Source organism: Ovis canadensis, chromosome X (assembly GCF_042477335.2).
Source record: "Ovis canadensis isolate MfBH-ARS-UI-01 breed Bighorn chromosome X, ARS-UI_OviCan_v2, whole genome shotgun sequence".
Classification (NCBI taxonomy): domain Eukaryota; kingdom Metazoa; phylum Chordata; class Mammalia; order Artiodactyla; family Bovidae; genus Ovis; species Ovis canadensis.
In genome coordinates, this window is record NC_091727.1 from 41,341,774 (window position 1) to 41,368,651 (window position 26,878).

A 26,878-nucleotide genomic window follows, 5' to 3' on the forward strand; every position below is an offset into this window, starting at 1 on the left:
CAAAACTCAGTAAATTTATGACAAGACATTGAATGGTACACTTAAAACAATTGAAGTTTATGCTATGCAAATTTTATTTAAATAAAGTTATTTCAAAAAATTAATGTCCCATGACAGATTAGTGATAAACTGATCAAAGATCATCTGACAGGCATTATAAGTGACAGACCTTTCCTATAAATAATGTGAGTTTAAGTACAGGTACATATTTGATAAGTTTAAAGCTTTTGGGACTTGATGTCTTTGGTTTTAGGCTATATTTCTACTAGCTGGAACTGCCCAACAACCTCAAATTATGCAAGATGTGAACTATTAAGACTTAAGTATTAAAATCCCACTGAACAGTCTGCCCCACCCCCACCACACCATTTGCCAGTTTGGTTTTAATCTCTGATATTTATTTTTATTCCTTGGAATTCTGTTTTACTGATTTACTGATTTAAAGAGTTGCCATAATGATACCTTTGTGTACCAGGGTGGGAATGAAACCTCAAACAATTATCTCTAGCATCATTTTCAATTTTATTTAGTGTAACAGTCTAAAGCATTCAAAGAATTCTGAGACAAACTGAATGAAGCAGACGACTACTCTGAAAGTATCAGCTGGTCGATTCATACCATGAAGATTATCCTAGGAAGAATCTACTGCACAGAACACTAGATACAATAAAATTCATTGTGTAAGTGATTTGTAGAGTGCTTATACAGGAGATAACATGACAAGGAATCAAAGTTGAGTGTCATGCCCTTCATACCTATATTTGCTTTTGAGAGGAATTTGACATGAAGCACTGCCATCTCAGACCTAATTCAAGAAAATTTAGATTCTCAGTACCAAAAGGGGCTCAAGTTTCACATCATAAATATTAAGGATAGTGGCTGATCAAGAATAATGATGGGGAAGAAAATATATCTTGTCAAAGTAAGTTTCCATTTTTAGTTCTGAGCTAAATAAATAGCCTTACTTAAGTTGTTGAATCCAAGGAATGATCCGTTTCATATCATCATTCACAGACTTCTCCATGTCATCCAGTGTGGCTTGGTCTATAGCATAAAGCACTTCATTAATTAATGGCTTACACGAGACACAAGATATCCAGGTAACCCAAAATTTAAATGAAAGTTACTGTTTCAGGCAGAAAGTAGTGTTATTTTAAGTTAGAGAAAAGCTAAATGATAATGCATTATGAGGCATAAATTAATCTAATTTGTTTTCCGTCTTTAATTTTTAGGGAGAGTTATAGTTAAGATAATTAATAGCAAGTGTACATTAGCAGGAAGAATGAGTAACAAATACATTAAATTATTTGCCCATATTTTAATTACCCAAACTCTTAGTCTAGTTAGTTAACATTATAAATGTGTATGTATTTAAAACTCATAGTATCACTAGACTTAGAATTTTAAAAATTACAAAAACTATAAAACTTCATTAAAATGCTTATTTATTAAACACAAATGATCTCTGGCATAAGCAAGAGCTGTTGGTTGAAGATTAGCTTGCTAAATAAGCAAGAGCTGTTGGCTGAAGATTAGCTTGCTATATGTCACTTAGAATTTTTAATGACATGAGAAAATGCTAATAATAGAATGTTGAATAGAATGCTAGATTTCTAATTTAATAAAATAGATATGCAACAAGCAACAAAAGTTTACTGTATACACATGGAACTATAGTCAATATCTCATAATAACCTATAATGGAAAATAATTTCAAAAATAATACATGTGTAAATGTATAACTAAATCACCTTGCTGTGCACCTGAAACACTAAGTCAACTATACTTCAATAAAATACATATATTCAGAAAAAGAATGTTGAACAAAAAGCAAAATATAAAATGATTTCAACTAAAAAAAAAAGTAGAGAAAAAATTAGAAGAGCACTGCTATGGGCTGAATTGTGTGTGTGCTCTGTCAGCCGTGTCTCACTCTGTGACCCCATGGACTGTAGCCTGCCAGGCTCTTCTGTCCATGAGATTTCCCAGGCAAGAATGCTGGAGTTGGTTGCCATTTCCTTCTCCAGGGGATCTTCCCGACTCAGGGATTGAATCTGCATCTCCTGCATTGGGAGGTGGATTCTTTTACCACTGAGCCACCTGGGAAGTCCATGGACTGAATTGCATCCTCCCAAATTCATATGTTGAAGCCCTAGCTCCTAATGTGATAGTGTTCAGAGGTGGAGCCTTTGGGAGATAATTAGGTTTGGATAAGGTCATGAGGGTGGGGGCCTCATATAAGATTAGTGCCCTTATAGAGACACCAGAGAGCTTGCTCTCTCTCTCTCTCTTCCTGCCATGTGAGGACACAGCAAGAAGGCTGACAACTATAAGCCAGGAAGAGAGCTCTTACCATAACTTGACCATGCTGGCAACCTTATCTCATACTTCCAATCTCCAAAACTGTGAGAAAATAAATTTCTGTTGTTTAAGTCACCCATTCTGTGGTTCTCTGTTATGGCAGCCTGAGCTAAGACAAGCATACATCCCTTAAAAACAATGATTACCAACAGGCAACTGTTTACTGCTTCTCTCATTTTTACACATTTAGTTTTTCTACTTATATGAGTATGTACTATTTTAATTATCAAGAAAACCATTAAAGTTTTGAAGAACAATTTCCTAACATGTCACTTATCATTTAGCCATCATAAATGTGATGTAATTCAAAGTAGTGAGGCCAGTTTTTCCCATGAGCAGTTCATAGAAAAACCTATCTTTATAGCCATGTAATATAACCAGAAAGGATTTTTATTTTCATAAATCTGGCTTAAAACTAATTTCAAATGGGAAATGTGCTAACATATTCAAGAATACTATATCATTAGCAACACAAAAACACTAAGTTTCCAGTGTTTCATCATTTCAGAACACCAACTTGGTAACAGAAAATGCCAGAAATCAAATTTCAATTTCTATTGTGTTTAAGCCAGGAAAAAAAAAAAAAAATTCTTTCCTCCAGGATTCTGTATTCAAGTCATCTTGAGATATTTATACTATCATAAATTTGTTCTTCAGTCACAAATGACATTAGATTGTAGTCTTCTCCATGACACCCAACTATTAGTGGTAAAACAGTTAATCTAAGAAAAGATCAGCCATCAACATTATTACTTTTACATAAGAGAAACAACATGAATGGACTTCATATTGGGAAGTTTAACTTCTTGTACAAGAGAGTTAAAATGGGCCCCAAGGAAAAGACACCAGTCAGTTATTTCTTCCATATCTACTTTCTATATACTGTTTATACCACCCTTCCCAATACCTAATGGCAAAAATTTTTATTCTGCTTTTGTTAAAAATATTTTTCTTTATACTGAGTGAGTCTATCATTTAGTAACTTACCAAGTCCATAAAGCATCAACTGGAACATTCCAGAATGCAAATCGACAAAAATATGTAGACACTCTGAATTACCACAGGGCTCCAAGATGGGAACAACAAGAGCTGGAAGTGCAGTCTCTATGGAAGCTGCAAAGTTAAAAATTAATTATATTTCTATCTGAATATTTCCCCCCCAAAAAATATATATATATTTCTCAGCAAGTAGAAACAAACCAACCACTGAAATGTTCTGAATGTTAGAGAAAAGACATAACTTTGCTAACCTAAATTAGTACTATTATGTCAATTAATAATTCAAAGGAAGAATGTAACCTACAAGGTGACCTGAAACAAACATACCCATCCCAAATACTATGGCCAAAAAAAAAAAAAAACCCTCCAAGATTCCTTTAAAAAGGTTAAAATAGCTAATGAAAATTTAACCTTATCAATGAGGTATGTTCTAGCTTTGCTTTCAGTCAGTAATTACGAATAAGCTAATTTCAAGGATTTTCTTTTTGATATGAGTGCTTGATTGCTCAGTCGTGTCTTTGCAACCCCATGGACTGTAACCCACCAGGCTCCTCTGTCCATTCTCCAGGGGATTCTCCAGGCAAGAATACTGGAGTAGGTTGCCATGCCCTCCTCCAGGGAATCTTCCCAACCCAGGGATTGAACCCAGGTCTCCTGCATTGCAGGCGGATTCTTTACCATCTGAGCCACCAGGGAAGTCCCTTTTTGATATAGTGGGGGAAAAAAGTTGTTTGGTAAATAAAGTATATTTCATTCACAACCTAAATATTTTTAATGCCATTCTTCATAAAGAGAGATTTTTCTGGCAATTAGGGCCCATATATTTAAAAAACATTTGAAAGCTATTAAGCATTATTTATTATATAGGACAAAGTTTTTTCAAGTTATTTATGTACCTCATTTTCAAGTCACAGATAAAATAAGAACAGAGGCAAACTACTAAACACAAATTCCCAATACTCATTCTAGAGTTTCAAAGTATTTCCACCAGGCCCAATTATCTTTCTCCTTAATCTCACAAGTTAACATAACAAAATCCAGTAGGGAAGCAAAGTACTGAAAGCACACCCACCGTGCGCTAATCAGACTGATGACCTGCAAAAGGAATAGGCTCTCCTGGTTACCACATTCCTCTAGAACTACAGTGCAGAAGGCAGGCAGGCAGTGAGGAGAGTGGTAATGTAGGCTCAGCCTTTCACCAGGGGTGACTTCTCTATGCTACTTCATTAAAGAAGGGCAAAGACATCTTCCTGTCCACACCATGGGTTCTCAGGAAGAAGCAATGACAAGCTTGTAAGGGTGCTTTGAAAAGCAAAGTGCTCAATAATATACATTATCTGTATTCCTTTCTGAACCAAAGGAAAAAACCAAAACCTCCCGCTATATAGTCTGCAACAAGTAAAATGGGAAGTGTTGCCATTGGTGCTATCTATACAAATTACTAAAGCAAAAAAGATTGCAGGAAACATATTTAATCAGATGAAAACTAACTGCTTTCAAGTATATCTAATGTATTTGCATACAAATCTTTAACATGCAGGTCCAGCTTAACTCTCACCTAAAACAAAAACAAAAAAACAGGACAGAAAGGCACAAACAGGAATTTCTTTTACAATATTCTATATTCAAATTAACGTGAAAAATTTTAAAAGTGCTTACAGACTTGAAGCAGACTTGCTGATTTTTAAAACACATCTGTACGTCTTAAATCCTAATAGGTTAGGAAGGTATTCTTTAAAGCAAAACTATTTTTAAAGTGTAGTAATAGAGTAAAACTAACTCTTGACAATTGGGATAACAATGATAATTTCAATCTAATTAACAAAATTAAATATTTTTGAAACAACAGGGAATCAGAGAATACAGAGAACACAGTCCAAAAGATATTAACAGAAAATATGTTCATATGTATCTCTGAACATATTTTATGGTTACCAGTGTCTGTATTTTTCTTTACAGAAAATACTGATAAAATACGTTAAGGCCCTAAGCATTTAAAGGCTACAGGTTTTAACGGAGAAACTTATAAAGAAATAATTAAAGGCTGTGCAAGATAACCAGGCTGCACACTACTTTTTCCTGCAGCAGGAATATACACACATCTCCTCTTTCATTTCTCCCTGTTTACTGAGGACAAGAGGAATGGACCAATAGATAGTAATACAAAGTGGGAAAACTAAGAGAAGCAATTAAGCCCCATTAGGAATTGCTGTGTGTGGTTCACAGCTTCTGAAACTGATCTCGAGACCCTGAATCTGGCGCTGACAGAGGACAACTCGAGGGAGAGCATCCTGGCTTCCTCGAGTCAGGTGATGCTGAGAAGGAGCGGCAGGACAAGTTACCTTTAGTGCCTTACATTGCCTTTTAAAAATTTCTCTCCAAAAGTCTTGCCTACTCTCCCCTAAGACTATCTCACCCCTATCTCCCACCCTCAAGAAACCACACACTACCCCTTGGGCTATGCAAAACCTGCAGTCTGTGCTCTCTCTAGCCCTTTCTTGAAATGCTCCATTCTCTGAGCGACTAATTTCCTCGCGTATCCTAGTGAGGAGCTGGAAGAAAAGACAGCTAATGAAGGGTTACTGCACGAAGAGATTCCCAGAACAGACTATGGCCCCTCGTCCCAGCAAAGGATCTGACTAAAGCATGCTTTCCCATCACAAAAGCGATCAAGTGAGGTTACGCTGTGTATAAATGCGTGAACGTGAATTTAAAAAAAAAAAAAACTTAAAGCATATGTCCTAAAATGGTGAGTCAGACCTTTTCCTCATTTCCAGAACTGCTCTGATTCAAGTAGGACTGAGGGGCCCAACCTCACATGCAAGATCCTCCCTCTCCTCCAAAACTTAAGTCTCCAAAGCACCCTTCTCTAACACTGAGGACTCAACAGACTCACGGGGCTTGAAAACCACTGCTATAGTACACTCCTACTAGAATCAGAGATTCAGGAAGAGCCTGGAGTAACACCCTCAAATACAGATGAGGAGAAATAAGGCCCAGAGAATTTAAGTGACTTGTTCAAGAGCACATGAGCAGCTATACCAACATCTTCTGACTACTTAAGCAGTGATATCGCTACAAAGTGCAACTCAAGAAAAATCTTCACAACTTCCTTGAAAAACACAAAAAATTATTCCCAGATAAACACCTTTTCAGAGTTCATTTTTCAAAGTAATTTAAATATCCCCCAGGCAATCATACTGAGCTTTTTTTTTACTTACTAAGCCTTGTTTACAGATGATACTAAAGTAAACCAGAGCCTATCAGAAGATCATAAACCCCAAATTTCTACAATCCCAATGATACTATTTTGAAAAAACTGAAATTAGAATTAGAAAAATTAAGACTGTGAAAATACTATGGGCACAAGGTAATACCACTCAAAAACAATTGGGGTTGGGATAGTAAATGTTCTCATCATGATACTGGAAACTGTATTCCTGAAATGAAAACACTTACTTTCTAAATGACTGACCATTCGTCTCCTAACGCTCTGAATATACTAGGTAATTAGAAGATTTTTCACTCTGTGTACACCTGTATTTCTTATTTTGAACTCTGTTGATATATTACCAATTTAAAAAAATTATTTTGAAGACATGGGATAAATTTAGCTTCATTTCAAAGAGGCATATTTTATAAACACATTATAAATATTTGCAAAGCTGCCTTATTAACCTTTTAGAAGGAAAATTAGAAGGATGAGATTCATATTAAAATGTTAAGTTAGCTTCTGTTTCAATAGGGAAGTTTTAGGCAGAGTCAATATGCATACATTTCAAAAATAAGGTCAAGCTAAATGAGAAAGAAGTAAGGAGAAAATTAGGACAAGCTTGATAGATCACAAATTAAAAGGCAGAAATGCCCAGCTTTTACAACAAAATCAATACATCAGGGAAAAAAGTCATTTAAAAAAAGACTCTTCATAAAATAAAAGCAGATGCTAATTTAAACAAAAGAAAGACATGCATGCTAAATTGCTTCCTGTCAAGCTCCTCTGTCCATGGGATTCTCCCGGTAAGAACACTAGAGTGGGTTGCCATGCCCTCCCTCCAGAGGATCTTTCCTATCCAGGGATTGAACCCACATCTCTTTATGCCTCCTGCATTGGCAGCTGGATTCTTTACCGCTAGGGCCACCTGGAAAGCCCCAGAAATGTCAATTTAAAAGAACCTACAGTTTTCATTAGCATTGACGCCTCTAAGAATGGCCTTCAGTTCCTGAAGCTTCTGATGAGCTCGTGCATGGACACTGTCAATCAGGAGTTTTTCTATTGATAAATGATCAATCTGCATAAACAAGAACAGAATCGTTATGTACAATTTGAACATTTTTACTTTAAAAGTCTGAGAGTAGATTACTATGCTTCAAGATACTTCCTTTTAGAATCAAAAAAGAAAGCAAACTTAAAACAATGGTACTGATAGCTTAAAGGCTATAGTTAACATCTGGCAAGTATAGATCAAGACACTTAATCATAGTTATCATAGTGATTAAATGGCAGATCTTAACAAAAATTAAAATGGTGATCTGATCTAAATTAAAAAATTTGAAAGAATATCTTAAAAATTATACCTTACCATATTAGATGTTAAAACAACCACAACAAACCTACCAGCATAACATTCATTAACAATAAGTTTCATAAAGGGTTTTAGGAACCATTAGATATTTTAAAGAATTTATGCTAAAAGATTAAGTAGAAATAAGTTACATTATATTCATTTAATCAAGCCAATATTAAAATATATTGTGTTCTTTTACCTTCATGGCTCTTTCAACTAATTTGGAATCAGAAGCTGGCAAAGGAGGATCATGAAAAATCTGTAAAGGCTTGGAGGCATCATTCTCATCAATTTTAATTGTAACTTTGTGAACAGATGCTGTCCCTGTTTTTCTCCCAAGAACCTGTTGACTAAAGAGAAAAAGAATATTAAGAATTTTTTCCAACAATCTGTTAACTTCTGGAATAAGAGAGATTCTACTGTGCACCTTATCCAAAGTCTAGAACATGGCAGGCCCTCACTCTTTGTTGAGGGAATATTAATATTGGGAAGACAGCTATTCTGTAATCCAACACAATATGATCTACATTAAAAAAAAATACACATAGAATTAAAAACACATATACACATTAAAAAAATCACCAAACAAAATAAACTGTCTCTAAGTAGTGCCTATTCACCTCTGATTCCTTTACAGAAAATGAAAACCAAGCAAAGTTCAAATGCAGAATAGAAGATTATAAGTCTGATAACTGACCTTCCCCAAAAGTTTGTAAAAAGGACAATTCAAAATATAACATTGTTGTCTCTTGGTCATCAAAAAAATATATATATAACATTGTGACTGGCAAGAATTTTTAAAAAATGATACCCAGTAATTTAACCTACTGGTCTGTTAGCAATCTGGTTTGAAGCCAGAGTAATCTAATCTTTTAAGAATAGTAAGTTTTAGTACAAACAGACAAATATCTACATATTTAAAACATGCCATGTTCTAAGAAAGGTGCTAATTATGGCCGTCCTATGTGGTTTATGATACCATGGGACCTTACCGTACAAATTCAGGTTGCTAGATATACAGAAAATCAGATGCATGAGAGAAAAGGAGAAACAAAGATTATTTACAGTCATTGCATGACCCCAGAATCAACTTTACTTACTTCCAAACTGAGAGGGAGAGGCACTTTCCTGCATGATACCTTTCCACCTGTACAAGGTCTCCCCACCGCTCTCGGATTAACATTAGAGTTTGAGAATGTAGCACTTCCAACTGAAGTGATAAGCAGAAAGAATCTGATGGATCTCATTAAGCAAATCTAATTTATTACTACAACAGCCAAAGAAGTATAAGCAAACTTCATATAACAAATGCTCTATTCCCCAAAAGTTGACCATTTTATTTCTCCAGTGATATATGTGTGCAATTTGGGACATAATTTTAGAAAAAGGCTTTACATTTAATTTTGAACCAATATAAACAAAACATAAGGTTCAGGTTACCCCTTAATTCATCATAGTTTAGAGAATATGGGTAGACCAAATAGTACTATTTTTTCTCTCCAAAGAGTACTATTTCTACCTCATTATTTAAAATTTTTACCTGCAAAGTCAAGAGTAAAATGAAAAGCTTGGTTCAAAAAAAAAAAAAGATCTACCATTATTCTTTACACTGGCCAGTTCCCAAGCCCCATTTCCACCCTGAAAGGGTAAGGGAGAGAGTTTAAGCTGCTCCAGTTCAGGACTAGAGGCAAATGGAAACGTGTATGCTGAGGGATGGTCATGTCCGACTCTCTTGCGACCCCATGGACTGCAGCACACCAGTCTCCTCTGTCCATTGGATTTCCCAGGCAAGAATACTGGAGTGGGTTGCCATTTCCTCCTCCAGGGGATCCTTCTGACCCAGGGATGGAACCCACATCTCCCACACTGGCAGGTGAGTTCTTTACCACTGAGCCACCACGGAAGTGTATTGGCAGTGGAGGGATACAAATTCTTCACGAATACAGGGCTCAAATTTCAGAAGGATACGCAGGCAGTTGTACATGTCCTGAAGAGGTTTCTCATCAGCAAAGAGCCTAGATTGTACCAGTTGATGGATAAAGTTGATCTGCATACTATGAACCAAGGCTCGTCCATCTTCCATTGGTGGGAAAAAAGAAGGCGGTTATTCAGAAAAGTGTCCAGACTGTGTCATAGACCAACTAAGGAAAAGTATACTCACTAACGATAAGTTAAAAAAAAAACCTGAAATTATCTATGTATGAATATTACTGATTATACTACAGAAACACTGAAACCTTTGTGGTTAGTAGGGAGTTATGAGTATCGTAAAATCTGTTTCAAATTATAGGATAAATTGTTAAACACATGTATTATTCTGCAAGAATGTATCAATAACATAAAAATATCCAACATTTAAATCAATACTTATGATTTAAATCGGTATTTATGATTTACCTCCTGTTTCCTTATCCTCAACTAGAATTTCTAGCTTGAGAAGACGCCATGGAACATCAGGGTCATCTCCCATCACAGTCAAGGTGGCTTCAAATTCTCCTTCAACTCGAAACTTCACTCGGCCATTTGCTTTTAGAAGAAGAAGGAGAAGTCTACTTTGCTAGAAAATAAGCAGCCTCCTCCTGCTAACCTAGAATTTTTCAGTCTTGCTCACAAGAAATCTTAAATAGATTGAAGATTTTTTCATAAGTGTTCAAACAATTCAGTATTTCCTGCATTAACAGTAGCCAGCTTCCAGGTCATCAAGAAATCAAAGGCAACTCTTCTAAACATCAAGGAACAATACTGAGGCTCAACTCTAGGACCCAGGCTCTCCTCCAGCCCCAGGTGATCTTGCCCTCTTCTCAGCTTCAAATACCAGCACTGTATTTCCAGATACAGTGAAATGATATGGCACAAATTACAGTTTTAAACACCACCAAGATTGTAGGTAAAGACTTCATAATGATATTTTAAAAGATAAAACTCCCAAAAGCTGATTTTAAAAATATTCTAACAAGTCAATTCTTTAAAAATATATTCCAAGCACATACCAACTGTAAGATTTGCTAACTGAGGAGGAAGATCCGTGGTTACAAGCCGATGTCTAAGAATCTGGTTCAGCTGGTGAAGTGTAGCTTGTTTCTCAATTTTTGTAATTGGGTCTGGAGGAATAATTTTATCCTACAAAAGTGTTCAAGTGATTTAGAAATAATGTACAAAGAGACATAATTTTTACCTGCGCCTGCCCTAACACAGTACTTTCTTACCTTACCCGAGAGAATCTCAACACTCATTTCTGCAGTCTACATCCAATAATAGTGACCATTACTATCATGTATTAGAGTGTCAATGATTCCACCAGTCGCCTGGCTAAGATAACAATGCAACACAATCTTCTTCATGCTCTATTCATGAAACCAACTTAATGTCACTAGATTTCTACCACTTCCCAGAAGTATAAAATACAATAGCACCGAGTGAATAAACAACTGCAACAAATTTTATAAAAGACACTTCCAAAAAGCAACAGTGTGCCCTATTTTCACATCTGAAATAGATGTCACCTTCGCAATTCTGTTCACCCTCACCTAAATGAATACATAACTCATTTTGATAGCTACTCATGTTCTGGCTCCAATTTATTTCAACATCTCCCCTCCCCAAAATTTTAATGAGAGAAAAAACAAACTACATGAAATATTTAAAACAGAGAACAGTTTTTTTTTGGGGGGGGGACTGGGCTACTTATCAATATTCTAGAATCTAATGCCAAAGCCTTCAATTTTGGGGGGATGGGAACACACTTACCCTGATGCAGGTTGGCAGCCGTGGATAAGACCCAGTCGTCAGTACATCAATAGCATATGGGATGGCAAAACTAGGGAGGCGTGCATGGACCAGAGCATCTCTAGCTAACGAGGCCAGGCGATCCGCAGTGTCCACAAACAGGATGGCTTGCTGGTCTAAGAAGCTTGAGATCATCTTTAAAGCAAAAGGTAAATCGCATTAAGCTTCCTTGAAAACTAGCCACCTTTCACTTTATATATCATTTATTGATTCCAAAGTAAACCTTAAGAAATAATATAGCTTTTCCATACGTCAAAATATTTCATCAAAAAATTTTCCACTAATTTGAGGAAAGAAGAAATAGTTTTAAAAATCAGTATATTTTCTATCAATTTAAATAAAAGGTTTCCCAATTCATTTCTCCATCCTTAACATTACACATACATATGACAAGTCAGGGAAAATAAATAGAATGAAATGCTTTTTCTCTTACAGATTTCTAGAGTTGACTGGTAATAAAGTAGATATAAATGCATGGACTCCTGGACCCAGACTGCCTTGGTCTCAATTTTAATTCTGCAATTTATTAGCCCTGTAACCTTGGACAAGTTACTTTCTCTCTGTGCCTCCGTTTTTTCAATATAAAATGGAGATGGTTTTCTCCCTCTCATAAGGTTGTTCTGAGGATTAAGAGTTTATGCATATGAAACCTTTAGAACAGTACCTAGAACATATAAAACACTCAGTAAACATTGCCCATTATGAGATCTAGGCCAACTTCATGCCCGATAGGGAAAACCTTTCCATCAGTTCTCTACTCAATGCATTTCACAAGTGTGCCTAAACTAACGAGTTCATCCAGAAGCTGAAAACTAATTCCTTTTGGAACAATATTTAAAAGTCTCTCATGTCTTTCAAATAGGGGAAGCTGCCCTCTATCTTCAAGCTGAACATTGCAAACCATATCAATTAGTCTTCACATTTCCAAATTCCTGACTTACCATCCCTAGTCCACTGCTTGGAAATGGTCCAGTTTATCAGTGATCAACTTAAAATATCACATCCAGAATTAGTAACACATCAGGCTCACACAATGCCCTACATTTTCTCAGCATTCCCACACTTATTATCTGATTTTTACAACTCTAAGAAATAGACAAAAACAGTTAATTACCATCACCTTAGAGATGAAAAACTTGAGGCTGAGGTTTATACACTTGCTCAAAGATAGTCAATAATCAGAGAAGCTGGAACCAAAAACTTTTTTCTAACTCTTCAGTTAAGACCAGCACAGCCCTGTAGAAATGCTACCTTCCATGACTAGTAAAATGGGAGTCCTACGAATACCACCAACACTAACTTCTAACATCAGGAGCCATGACACTGTTACCACACAGCAACCTTGAAGTTAACTAAAAGGCCTTGATCTTCTGTGCATCAATCTCCTTCAAACAAGGTCCCCTTTCCCATCCTGAACCTGAAGCATGACTCTACTCTGATTTTAACATATTTAAAACCATTTTGAATCCTGCTTCTTTCAACTTCTGTTACTGTTACTTTCTGTTACTTCTGTTACTTTCAACTACTGTTAATCAGATTTAGGTCATCCCAAGTCTCCATTCACTCAGGACACTGTAAAAATGCTTAAGCCAAAGAATACTAAAGATTTCCCTCCAGGAAGATGTGCATCAACCCTCATGGGGTATCACAGTTCATCCGGCCTACACTGCTCCACCTTAAATGTGGGTAATTAACGAAACTCTCTAAACGGCCCTGCTAGACTCAAACTAACCCAGCTGTATTTCTTTGACTTAGAAATCAAATTAATAAAATTTAAGTTTTGAGTTACTTATTAAATAAGTGAATCCATATAGGTCCCTAATGATCACCATGTTCTTTTTTTAAGTACTCACATACCAGCTTTTGATATGATTAATAATAAACTCCTTTATGGAGAAGGCAATGGCACCCCACTCCAGTACTCTCGCCTGGAAAATCCCACAGACAGAGGAGCCTGGTGGGCTGCAGTCCATGGGGTCGCTGAGAGTCGGAGACGACTGAGCGACTTCACTTTCACTTTTCATTTTCACGCATTGGAGAAGGAAATGGCAACCCACTCCAGTGTTCCTGCCTGGAGAATCCCAGGGACAGGGGAGCCTGGTGGGCTGCCGTCTATGGGGTCGCATAGAGTCGGACAAGACTGAAGCGACTTAGCAGCAGCAGCAGCAGCAGCAGCAAACTCCTTTAAAATTTTTAACTGAGCATCAAATAGACACTTAAGGAAAATATACAAATGACCAAAAGCACATGAAAAGATGTTCAATATCACTAGTCATCAGAGAAATGCAAACAAAAAACCCAGTGAGGTGCCACTTCACACCTACTAGGATGGCTAGAACCAAAATGTCAGACAATAACAGGTGCTGGCATGGAGAAACTGGAACCCTCTTACATTGCTGATGGGAATGTAAAATGGTATAGACATTTTTGAAAATAGTCTGGCAGTTCCTCAAATGATTACTAAATATAGTTACCATATGATCCAACCATTCCACTCCTAGGTATATACCCAAGAGAAATGAAAACACATACCCACACAGGAACTTGTATATAAATGTTTATAGCAACACTATTCATAATAGCCCCAAACTGAAAACAACCTCAAAGTCCATTGATGGATGAATGATAAACAAAATGCGTAGATCCATACAATTCAGCTATAAAAATGAAGTACTGATACACGGTACAACATGGAAGACCCTTGAAAACACTATGCTAAATGAAAGAAGACAATCACAAAAGACTATATATTATGATTCCATTTATATGTAAATATTCAGAAGAGGCATATATATAGAGACAGCAGAGACTGCTTAGGACTGGGGGGGTACTTGGGGTGACAATTAAAGGGTAACAATTTGAAAATTTTCTAAAACCAACTGTGGTGATGGTTGCACATATCTGTGAATATACCAAAACCCACTGAATTGTACACTTTTTTATTATCGTCTTTTGGCCACACTACAGTCTGTGGGATTTTAGTTCCCTGACCAGGGATCGAATCTGTGCTGCCTGCAGTGGAAGTGCAGAGTCCTAACGACTGGATCACCAGGAATTCTCAGAATTGTACGTAGCCTGTATGGCATGTGAATTGAACCTCAATATTGCTTTTAAAAAAGCTCAAGGAGAGAGATTTTTCTTTTTCTTAGCTAGAACATTATCCAGGTTGTTTTACCATTAGTCAGAGTTCTATAAACCATGTATTTACGCATTCAGCTAGCAACTTAATGTGTCTGGCATGGCTAAAGATCATTATCTATTAAGAACCTCTAATGAGTCTAGTTAAATAATCATTAAGTTGAGAACACCAAGTGTCAATATGTGAATAATCCTCTAATTCTCCAGTTTATGGACTTTATTCTTGACAAAAGCACAACGGTATCTACATTCAAAACAAAAATACTGAAACATTATGTATAAAGTTAAATATGAGACTTTATTCAGAATATGACTTACTATGACAACCAGTTCAAAAAACTAATAGGAAAATACTATGAATTAATGAAAGATGAATACAATATGGCTCAATATCAAAACCAAGAGTTTTAGATTTTGCTTGTATTATTTTATCAACATACAGCTCAGTAGTATCAAACAGGTAATTTAAAGACCCATGGTATAATAAGGGATTTAACACTGGATTTGAAAAATTGAACACTTGCATTTTATATACTTCAGTAATACCTAATTCTTCACTGAAAGTTTGAATATCTTTAGGAAAAGATAACACCAAATTAACTAACTATTGAAAAGAAACCTTGGGACTTTTCAGAAATACTATACCATGCTTCTTCATTTTGGCCAAAATAGATTCATTAGGCTTGGTGCCCAAATTTCCAAAAACAATGAAACGAATTGTAAATTTTCTGATGAATAAGCTTAAAATAAGCCAGTTTATTCATCTTTATATTCATCTTTATTTAAAAAAAATAAGTATTCTTTGAATGATGCTTTACAGTGTACAAAAGACTTTCTGTCTACAAACTTTAATTTACCAAGCAAATCAATGGACAGATGAATAAATAAAAGGACTTTTCCCCCATTAAAAAAACTAAATATATTGTACAAGATACCCCCCTCTTTGACCAATGTTATATAGAAGGATGATATCAGCTTACTCCTAGAGACAAAGAAAATCTGTGGCTAGAAAAGAGTCTTCTTTTAACTTTCAAAAAATATATTATTCTAGAATTTTAAGTTCTCAGCTTCTTCATAACCTCTTTTCCTTTCACTTTAGCAATTTTCACATAAGCTTTCTGTCTAATGATAGGGGAACTTAGTGAAACTGAAGATATCAAATGCACTGGATATCAAATGCACTAAAATTGAGGAGACATTTCAGAAAGTCATGGGCAGAAATACAATTGTGTTATAGATTTCTTTCTGAAGTGAAACTTTATGGAATATGCAAACCCTAACAAATGTGCAGATACAGTTACTATCAAAATATTTCAACTTAGCTTGACAGGTGCAAAAAATAAATTACCTCTAAACTGAGTAGCTGATTTTATCTAGGAAACCTGGTAAATTCAGAATTTGAAAATGATCTGAATATAATTTATCCAGTGTAAGCTTTTTCTGAACTTGCACCTATAAAAACTGATAAAACTTTTAAATGTCATTACATATGACATGGGAATGGGAAAAGAGAATCTGAGCATCAATGTCAAGTTCACTTAAGAGAATCTATCCACTTTTCCTACAGTGGCTAGAAGGCTACTTGACCTTGCAGAGCTGGATCTGGAGAATTGACTTCAATTAATGTGGATTAATACATGCTCTCATCATTTTAGGATTTTATTCACTTTATTATAATTACTCTACCCTTTCCAATATGAACTCCTTAACCCTTCTTGAATACAGCTTAAAACTTTTGAGGGGAGTGTGTGTGGTGGGCATATTTTAGCACCTTTGGTAAACTTCACTACAGGTCATCCTTTTGAATTCAAAAGTGACCCAACAGTCAAAAGACCACGAGCTTCTTGAGGGCAGGGACTATGCCTTATTTGAGTCTCAATCCACCATGTCTTTAGGCCTTGTGTGCAATAAAGGTCTGGAGAATGAACAGATGAATAAACAAGTATGTTAGCTGTTCAGTCGTGTCTGACTCTTTGTGACTCCATAGACTGTAGCCCACCAGGCTCCCCTGTCCATGGAATTCTCCAGGCAAGAATACTGGAGCAGGTAGCCATGCCCTTCTCCAGGGGATCTTCCCAACCCAGGGACCAAACCTGGGTCTCCTGCTTTGCAGGTGGATTCTTTACTGTCTGAGCCACCAAGGAAGCCCCAATGAATAAATAAAGGGACAGATAAATGCTGTCGTCAGTTCTGTGGCCCTGAAAAAGCCATTTAACTTCTAGGAACCTTATTTCCTTAATTTCCTTATCTGTAAAATAAGAAGAGAATACAGACTCTGCGACTCTCAAAGGGTTGTCAGGAAATCAAGAGGCAAAATTTAGGGAATACTTTGTAAACTCTAAGAAATCATACAAATGTAAACTAACCATTTTCCCCCTTTACATCCAGTCTCATATTTAATGTCTCCAGATATGGTCTACTCTTTTTTTTCTGATTAGGTGTCCATAAGCAAAAAATAAGTTTCTACAGATATATACTATACATTATCATACAGAAATGATCACTCACATAAGTAATGCCTCCGAAAACATATCAGCATATATGTTAGAATTAAAATTAGAAACTATGCCTATTACAAGTTAACATTTCAAAAAGTTATTTTATATAAAATAAAGTCGAAAGTTTAACTCACCGCACATTTTTCCACTTTGCCAGCATTATTAGCCCATTTTACTAAAGCTAATAGTCGAACGAAGAGTTGGCGTGTCCGGCTAGCAAACTGCACTATTTCTATTTTCCTTTAAAACAAAACAAAATAACTCTTAATGAATCAGCATATTTGAAGGAGTATTTCACAATTAATTTCATCTGAGCTAAAATATGAATCAATCTGTTTACAACCATTACAATGAAAGAACCCACCTAAAATATTTATCTAAATATGAATTATTGTCACATTTTGTATATCACCTGCATATGCCTCATTTTCTACCTCAGAATAATAAATCCAATAGAATGCTTAGGCAATGAATCACATGCTATAATTAATTTTATACTACGATAAAAGTTGTTTACTAAAATATACTATATTCACAAATATAAAATTATTATATAAAAGTTAACTGGGTCACAAAGGGAATGAAATTATGCTTTGAAATCCAAGGAGTAAGTGTCTTTTAATTTTATGGCTGCAATCACCATCTGCAGTGATTTTGGAGCCCCCAAAAAATAAAGTCTGACACTGTTTCCACTGTTTCCCCATCTATTTCCCATGAAGTGATGGGACCAGATGCCATGACCTTCGTTTTCTGAATGTTGAGCTTTAAGCCAACTTTTTCACTCTCTTTCACTTTCATCAAGAGGTTTAGTTCCTCTTCACTTTCTGCCATAAGGGTGGTGTCATCTGCATATTTGAGGTTATTGATATTTCTCCCAGCAATCTTGATTCCAGATTGTGCTTCTTCCAGCCCAGCGTTTCTAATGATGTACTCTGCATAAAGTTATGACCAAACTAGATAGTATATTGAAAAGCAGAGATATTACTTTGCCAACAAAGGTCCATCTAGTCAAGACTATGGTTTTTCCAGTGGTCATGTATGGATGTGAGAGTTGGACTGTGAAGAAAGCTGAGCGCCGAAGAATTGATGCTTTTGAACTGTGGTGCTGGAGAAGACTCTTGCGAGTCCCCTGGACTGCAAGGAGATCCAACCAGTCCATCCTAAAGGAGACCAGTCCTGGGTGTTCATTGGAAGGACTGATGCTGAAGCTGAAACTCCAATACTTTGGCCACCTCATGCGAAGAGTTGACTCATTGGAAAAGACCCTGGTGCTGGGAGGGATTAGGGGCAGGAGGAGAAGGGGACGACAGAGGATGAGATGGCTGGATGGCATCACTGACTCGATGCACATGAGTTTGGGTGAACTCTGGGAGTTGGTGATGGACAGGGAGGCCTGGCGTGCTGCGATTCATGGGGTCACAAAGAGTCGGACACAACTGAGTGACTGAACTGAACTGAACCTTTTTGGTAGGAGAAAGAAGTGAAAAATCCCTTACCAAAGCTTGAAACTGTATTATTTCTACAAAAGCAAGGGTCCTTTTCCCATTTGGCAGGAGCATGATTTATAAAACTGAATAAAGAGCTTAACTACGCAACTCCTTACCAAACTAATTTCAGTGAAAAGCCTGGATATTAAATTATCCAAGCAAAGTTAAAGAAAGCACTAAAAATAAAAGCTAGGTCTGTCCATATCTATTTTCATGCTATATCCACTACAATGCTTTTTCTCCCAATAACAGTATTTTTATCCTTTCCTCATAAAGCCTTAAAAGCTTTACACCAAAAGCTTTATCTTGTCAATCAGCATGTTAGCTAGACCTTGCAACTTCATGTCGGCTACAAAACTGATAACACTACCTTTTATGATTTACCTTAAGACACACAAAAAAATATTCAACAGGTCAGGACTGATGACAGGCCCCAGAAAGACATCAACCTCCCTCCAAGTGGACTCTGACATATTAATCTTAGTACAGCTATCCAACAACCTACATATCCAACCCATACCTCTGCATCTTTGCAACAGTAACCCCATAATACAATGCACCAAAATGAAACCTTCTGCTGCAACATAATCCTGACTGAAGACCATAGAGTCTGGCTCCTATTAAGAGCATACATAGCCCACAAACAACCTGAAAAGCTTCCTGAAGATTCAGCCTGCAATAGGATTATTGGTGGTAGAGAAGAATCCAGGACACTGATACAATTATGAATCTTTGCCAGTGTCTGTGAAGGATCCTTAGAGATAAAACAAGCAGAGTACATCACAGGCAAGACTGGGACACAGCAGAAATGTTAAATGTACACTCACATCTGGCAGTCCCTCAGTGCTCTCTAACTCAGCAACAGCTTACAGAGGAAGTGAGGTCTCCTCTTCTCTCCCAAAGCAAACATATTTGTACACTATGAACTTCATTTGCCAGATGAGCTCCTCTACTGGAAAGGAGACATACCCCTTTGTAAACTACTTGTACATGTTTTTTTCCTTGACAACACGCTGTCTGGGGTGACAGGCAGCAAGAGTTGGTTCTCCAAGGCCCAGTTTCCCTTTCTACCCCGGAATGGACAGAACACATCCTGATTTTCATTTCCTTCCTTTAAAATGGACCAGCCAAACCATAACACAGGTATACTTCAAGGTAGAGGTCTCATTTACCTCTATCTTTTCGATCTCTGTCCAATTCTATCAAAAAGGTCATTGGGAGTGGGGGTGGGGGTGGGGGTCGGTGGAGCATAGCCACTAACAATGCTGAAATTCACCCAAGTGATTTGGTATTTAAAAAAAACATCAACCAAGGAGCGTAAGTAGTACCAAAGACAGAGTCAAGTAGTCTATACTGTAGCCACAATTTAAATCTCCATCCCCTGATATCTTTCAAACTTTAATTTCTCTTGTTCCCTTGGACTGTGGAAACGAACTAGCATTTAGTTATGTCTTAAGCCCCAAACTCCAACTGAATCAAAATTCTCTTAACTGTAAGTCAGTAACAGCAGTAGGCAAATGTCCATTCTCTAAAGATATCTAATCAGATATCACTGCAGAAAGTGAGAAATGACCGACCAGCTATCTCCATTTAGTTCTCTATCTTCTGCATCTTTCTACCCCCTGAGGCACTTGACCTGGTCAGTTTCTAGAAGACAAGGTCCAGAGCTGGCCACATACCAAGAATTGTCAAGGATACAGAAATTACACTTCCAGGGACATCTTAAACAAATGATGTGAGAAGTCACCCTAGGCTCTCTGGGCCTAGGTTCCCAGTCCACAATCCTACTACCCATACCTACACATATCTCCCCCCATACTCTCTCTCACTCACATAAACTCACTCACTCACTCATAGATATATCAACATAGATTTAAGGGTTTTTTCATACTCACCTTTCCACATCAGATTTCCTTGGCAGCCTAAGAAGAAAAAAAAAAGTTGACTAAATATATGCACATCTTCATCAAAGTATGATTATGGCCTTTACTTTCACTCTATTAAAATACCTTAGCATTTCAGAAAAACTGGACAAATAGCCACTATAGGCTTGTGTGGCTCCACTCATAACTTTTGTAAGTTTTCAGTGATATAGCTACAAAGGAAAAACTAACAAAGAAACATTTCTCTCCATTCTTCAAAAGATACTGCGTGAACCTCAAACATTAAAAAAAAAAAAAAAAAAAAGCCCAAGTCTTATTAGCACACTGTATCACAGAGAAGTCAAAGAAAATCTTCTTTTAAGACCAAATGGTCATGAATACAAGGTACTACTTAGTTGCGAGCCTCTCTATATTCAACAGAACCTTGCTTCCAAGCACCAATCCCTTCACGCTTTGTTATGGTGGGTTAAGCTAGGCATGGGAAAGGGCCAGCGTCAGCCAAGGGTTATACAGCAATTATGATGTCGCTTGGTGAGATGCATATGATTATTTTCAAACAGCTCCAGGAAAACCTTGATCTCTTTTTTGCTAGTTCTGCAGTACTGACAGCAAGCAACCAATGTCACCATTTTCCCTGATAAACTATACCATTTAACACCCTCATACCTACTGATGCTTAGAAAGGTCCTGATCTGCTTCCTGAATCACATTCTCCACGGTTCAAGATTCAACAGCCTGAACTCTAAAGCCTCCCCTACATCGGATCCATTCTTGAAGAACACACACTGAGCCACTTAAGACGCTCTTTTCCCACTGACATGCCACAGGTGCAGAAAAACTAAAACCACCTCGAGAGATTCACGGTACAAGGAAGGGGAACTATTAAAATGAGCTCTGGCTTATAGTTACCTACAGTTCTTAGTGTAGACAGTGGGATGGGAGCTCAAGTTATGATTCAAGTGACAAAAGAAACTGGGTAGGAGTTGGAAGGGCCAGGAGATCAGAGGATGAAACAAAATCTAAGGCATTATGATAAGACTGTAAGTAAAAGCAGTTGCTGGCAAGTTCCTATGCCTGTGAAAGACTCAGAAGACACTCCTTGAGAACTCTCCCTGTCCTTAAGAGAGGAGAGAATGAGAACCATGGATGCTTGTGTGCATGTGAGAGAGAAAAAAAAAAAAAAGAGAGAAGAGCAGAGTCTTCGGGGGCAGAAAGAACAGGAATCATTGTTTCAGCTCTTGCCCCTTGTCCCAGAGACCCTAAAAGGATCTTCTCCTGCCAGAGGTAGTATCTTTTCAGGGACAAAGGATAGGCTTTGCTGCCCGCATCCCCTTCTCCCCAGTTCCTCCTCATCTATTTAAAATTCCTTTATGGATGACAAGTCTACCACTTGGGGCAAGAGCCCGAAAGTGCAGTAAGTCACAAAAACCTTATTTACACCAAAGTGTGTAAGATTCTAGCATTTTCTGATTTCAATCAAAAAAAAAAAAAGTTTTAAAAAAGTAGAATCTAAATCTGTTAAAAAAAAAATCACAACAGAATGTAAACTCTAAGATAAGAGCATATACATGGGTGAGGGAAAGGCAGGAGGCAATGAACAAGCAAAAGAAAAAAATTTAGAAATCTGGGGCCAAAAACAAGCCACCTTTTTTACTTTCAATACTCCACAAACATCGAATGTGGCAGAAATAAGACTCAAAGTATACTTGAACACTGGTTTTATAGTAATACACTAATCCTGACAGTCTCTACCTGGAACAAGGGAAAATACATGATCTAGGAACTTATTCCTAAACCAATTTTGGTGACCACAAATCAAATGAGAAAAAAGTTATTTTATATACCTATGTATCAAGAACAACAGTGAATTTTCCCCTTAAATTCTCCATGGTCTACAATGGAGGAAACAGAGACAGCAACCCATCCCAGTATCTTGCCTGGGAAATCCCATGGACAGAGGAGCCTGGTGGGCTACAGTCCATGGGGTCGCAAAGAATTGGACATGACTTAGTGACTAAACAACAACTAAACAAAGGCGGTAAGGGAGAGAAGACACATCACGTAGGACCTTAAAGGTAGACCACAGTCTTGGTTTGCTCAATACAGTCCCAGTTTATGCCTGTTGCTCCGACATAGTTATTAATAGCACTACCTTTCATGTTCAAAAGCATCCTCATCTGGACCATAAACTTTATGATCACTCTATTGGTGACTATAAAAAGTTTTTTACTCTGAGATGGGGAACCATGGGAAAGTTGTGAGTAAAAATAAGTTTTAAAAGGATCATCCTGGGTATTTCATGAAGGAAAAACCATAGAGGGAGGGGCAAGGGTAGCAGCAGAGGTACCAGTTAGTCAACTACTGCAGCAACAGGAGCAAAGGATTAACACTTGATGGAATGGTTGAAAAGTGGTGGGATTCTGAAGCCAGAGATGACAGAATTTACTGATGTGGGATTGGAAGAAAGAGGAGCCAGGAATTAACTCCAAAATTCCTGGCCTAAGCATCCAGAGGAAGAATAGAGAGAGTACTTAGTGAGATAGGAAAGGGTTTTTTTTTGGGGGGGCGGGGGATTGAATGGAATCAGGAGTTTGGTTCTGGACTTGGTCCGCTGAAATGTCCACTAGGTACTTAAATGAAAGTCTGCAGCTCAGTGGAGAGGTCTGTGCTGGAGAGATAAGTGTAGGAATCATCCTCATATAAAGTGTGTAAGACTAAACCTATGTACTTATCCTACAGCAATAAATATTTCTCTTTTCATAACTAAGTGCTAAAACAGAATAACACAAGAATTTCTACAAATGTCCTATGGAAAGACAAATTATACAAATTACACACCACAGATAGCAGTTTTCAACATTTTCCCACAGCTATACATGGGATGGGTACATGAGATTTTTCTCGTGGCTACTCAAATTCTTATATGAGAGCCAACAAGAAACGGTGCAGAGAAGTATACTACCACCATAATCTAATCATGACAGCTATTTAATTTCCTCATTAGACAGGGGTAGCCTTCTTTCCATCCCCCTCAATAAAGTATATCAAAATTCTCAGAATGTTTTACAGGAATAAGTGGAACTTTTTTTAGTCATCTGCAGAAGAGTATTTTAACAGTCTCTAGCAACAAATTACTGTGACACTTCACAGCCTCATACCTACATACAAATGTACTTCAACTGAATAATACACTGGAGTCTACTAAAAGATAAAAATGAATCTAACTGAAAACTAGTAAGTCTTACTTTCTCTGAACCTAGATTTTAAAAATGTTAAACAGTAATTCAACTATATATACCCCTAAATTTCACTTTTCTTCACACACCTGAAAATCATTACAGTGTATTCTGATCCTATTCTGAAGGGATTAACACTCTAATCATATCCCAAGGCATTTTACTGCTAACTTGGTGATTTATAAACTCCCCTCATACCCCACGAGACAATAACAACAGGCTAGTTACCCAAAAAATCTTTACTTACACTACATGTGTTAAGACTTCAAACAGTCTCAAACATTCCAGGAAAACAAACTTGGAATCCAACATTTTGCATTATTTTACACACATCTCCTGAGTTCAAACTTTGTCAGAAGCAATTACAACCTACATTTAAAATGTACCGTAAGAGGCTGTAACACAATTTGTCTTTGGGAATTTTTTTAAACGCCCGAATAATATATATTCCTAAACCCTAAACTAGGAGTCTGGGCTAAAAAGCTTCCAACCAACAAATCAGTAAGGTTCAGCTGGCAAATCGAGCAAAAATTCCAAAGATGGGCTTTTCAGGGAAAGTCAAACAACGTGCATAATTTACAAGTCTCGGTTGCTTCATCTCCAGGACCCCAAATGGAAAGCTCCTCCTCCACCTCCGCTGGGCCCCAAGAGTTCAGAAATTCTAGACTTAAGCAGCCCAGCGGAGAGGAGAAAGCAGCAGCCTCTTGTGGAGAAGGAGGTGCGAACCTCTCAGCCGGTTGGGCGGGAAGCGGGGGCTGGGGAACAGGCGTGGATTTCGCGGCACTTACAGGTCCGTCAGCACCATGAGCTCCGAGTAGGCCCGGTGCAGCAGAAATTCGATGAGGGTGCTCAGCCGGTAGCCAGGGCTAGCCGCGGCCGCAGCGGCCGCTGCCACGGCGGCTCCGGGAGGAGGAGGCGCCGGGGCTGACGCGGGGCCGCCGCTGCCGCTGCCTCCGGGCGGGACCAGCTGGTGGTTCTCCAGCTGCACTGGGGCCATGGCGGCACAGGGCCGGGCTTGGCGCAGCGGTACAAGATGTGGCCCTCGAACCTCCCTCCCAGGCGCTCAGTCACCGCGCCTAAGTGGGCGCGGGCGGAGTCGCCGCCGCCGCCGCCTGCTACTGCCGAGCCGCCTCCGAACAGGAAGCCTTACGGCCGGCCGCAGAGGCCCGCCCCCATGTAGCGACAAGCCCGCCGGCTCCAGGGACTGGAGCGAGGGGCGGGGGGAGGGCGGGGAAGCGGGGCGGCAGCCGCAGAGAAGCAGCGCCACAGCAACCGCTCAGAGGCCGCTCGGCCAGGCAGCCGCAGCGTCCATATTGACGGCCCAAAGCGGAAGTCGTTAGGAAGAACGGAAGGGGAACCAAAGGGGGACTTCCGACAGCAACCTGTGCCTTTTCTCCCTGCGGTCGGGCGCGGGGACGTTGAGGGGCGCGTGGGAGTGGGGCGGGGCTGGCGCGCGGGCGGGAAAAGCGGAAATGGGGGCTGCGCGCCGCCGGAAGTGAGTGTAAGGGCGGAGCCAGTGTTGTCATTGAGAACGTCAGCAGTTGCCCGGCCCTTGCCCTCGCCGCCCTTTGGAGTTTAAAAAGATCAGATTTGTGCTGAGGTGTCCGTCAGCATTCCCCTGGTGGGTGCAGCCCAGCCGGGGAGGACACCCTAATCCCAGATATTTGTGACCTGTGTTTCTGGACTCGAAAGGAAATTGTTACGGCTGAGCGCTTGTGACGTCTCAGATCTTTGCATCTCCCACAGTCTGCCCATGCGCCTTTCGTGGGATAGGAGACGTTTCCGTCATTTTTTTTTTAACTGTGGGAAAAGATGCGAGAAAATATTATTGAGGGTAGAAGAAGGGCCACTGGCAGAATAACTTAGCTTGAATGGAGTTGAATATATGCTGAGCTCATTAGCTACCTCCAAAACCTGGCAGTTCTACCGCAGAAACAGTCTTTACATCCTCTACCACTGATTCTGCCACTTGTTTCTTGTCCCTGCTCTTGAAGTAGCCGCCCTGCCTTCCAGGGACTTTTCAGTTCGTTTTCTATGCCCTCCTGCCACATTTTCCCGCTCAAAATGCACGCTTAATATTTTGCTTTCTGATTTAAAGCCATGATTCTCAACCTTGCCTGCACGTTAGAATCTGGGGGGAGACGGAGGAATGCGTGGCTTTAAAAAATACTTAGGCTCCTCTCCACATAGGTTCGGCTTTAATTGGTCGGGGCTTCAGGATTTTTAAAAGCTTCCTAGGTGGTTTTTAATGTGCACTGTTTAAAAGCGTCATTTGCCGCCACCCTTTTCAAATATCTTTTTGCAGAGTCTTATCTATGACTCTTAGAAGTAAGAGATGCACTTGCCATTTCCTAAGGTTAAAATACTCTCATTCATGTCCACTTGTGTAATTCTTGGTCATTCTTGAAGACAATTCACCTGTTTTCTGAGGGTGTAATGTTAATCACTTGCTCCCTCTTTTGTGATCCTAAAGCACATTTACACAAACTACCATCCTGCTGCTGCTACTGCTGCTAAGTCACTTCAGTCGTGTCCGATTCTGTGCGACCCCAGAGACGGCAGCCCACTAGGCTCCCCCGTCCCTGGGATTCTCCAGACAAGAACACTGGAGTGGGTTGCCATTTCCTTCTCCAATGCTTGAAAGTGAAAAGTGAAAGTGAAGTCGCTCAGTCCTATCTGACTCTTAGTGACCCCATGGACTGCAGCCTACCAGGCTCCTCTGTCCATAGGATTTTCCAGGCAAGAGTACTGGAGTGGGATGCCATTGCCTTCTCCGAAGTACCATCCTAATACTCATTAAAAGGCAGTAGGATCACTTACAGTCTCCACAGATACAGTTGCTGAAGGTAGATATTCTCCCTAAGATCCATCCCTATGCTGCTACCTTAGGAAACAAATTTTTTCTAAATTAGCTAGAATGGTATC

At 38.6% G+C, this 26,878-nt stretch overlaps 1 protein-coding gene across 2 annotated transcripts in view; it reads right to left on the bottom strand.

The window, feature by feature from the left end:
• Positions 1-25,352, bottom strand: part of MED14 (mediator complex subunit 14) — a 61,819-nt gene extending 36,467 nt beyond the window's left edge. For both annotated transcript variants that reach the window (XM_070291503.1, XM_070291502.1), the window contains exons 1-12: positions 24,742-25,352; positions 20,730-20,756; positions 17,482-17,587; positions 11,673-11,846; positions 10,916-11,045; positions 10,323-10,451; positions 9,894-10,001; positions 9,026-9,158; positions 8,125-8,275; positions 7,538-7,649; positions 3,349-3,474; positions 966-1,044 (exon numbers count right to left, since the gene is read on the bottom strand). In XM_070291503.1, coding sequence (XP_070147604.1) covers positions 966-1,044; positions 3,349-3,474; positions 7,538-7,649; positions 8,125-8,275; positions 9,026-9,158; positions 9,894-10,001; positions 10,323-10,451; positions 10,916-11,045; positions 11,673-11,846; positions 17,482-17,587; positions 20,730-20,756; positions 24,742-24,950 — 1,484 coding nt within the window. In that variant the 5' untranslated portion in view covers positions 24,951-25,352. The remainder of the gene's footprint in view (positions 1-965; positions 1,045-3,348; positions 3,475-7,537; positions 7,650-8,124; positions 8,276-9,025; positions 9,159-9,893; positions 10,002-10,322; positions 10,452-10,915; positions 11,046-11,672; positions 11,847-17,481; positions 17,588-20,729; positions 20,757-24,741) is intronic.
• Positions 25,353-26,878: the final 1,526 nt, after the last annotated feature.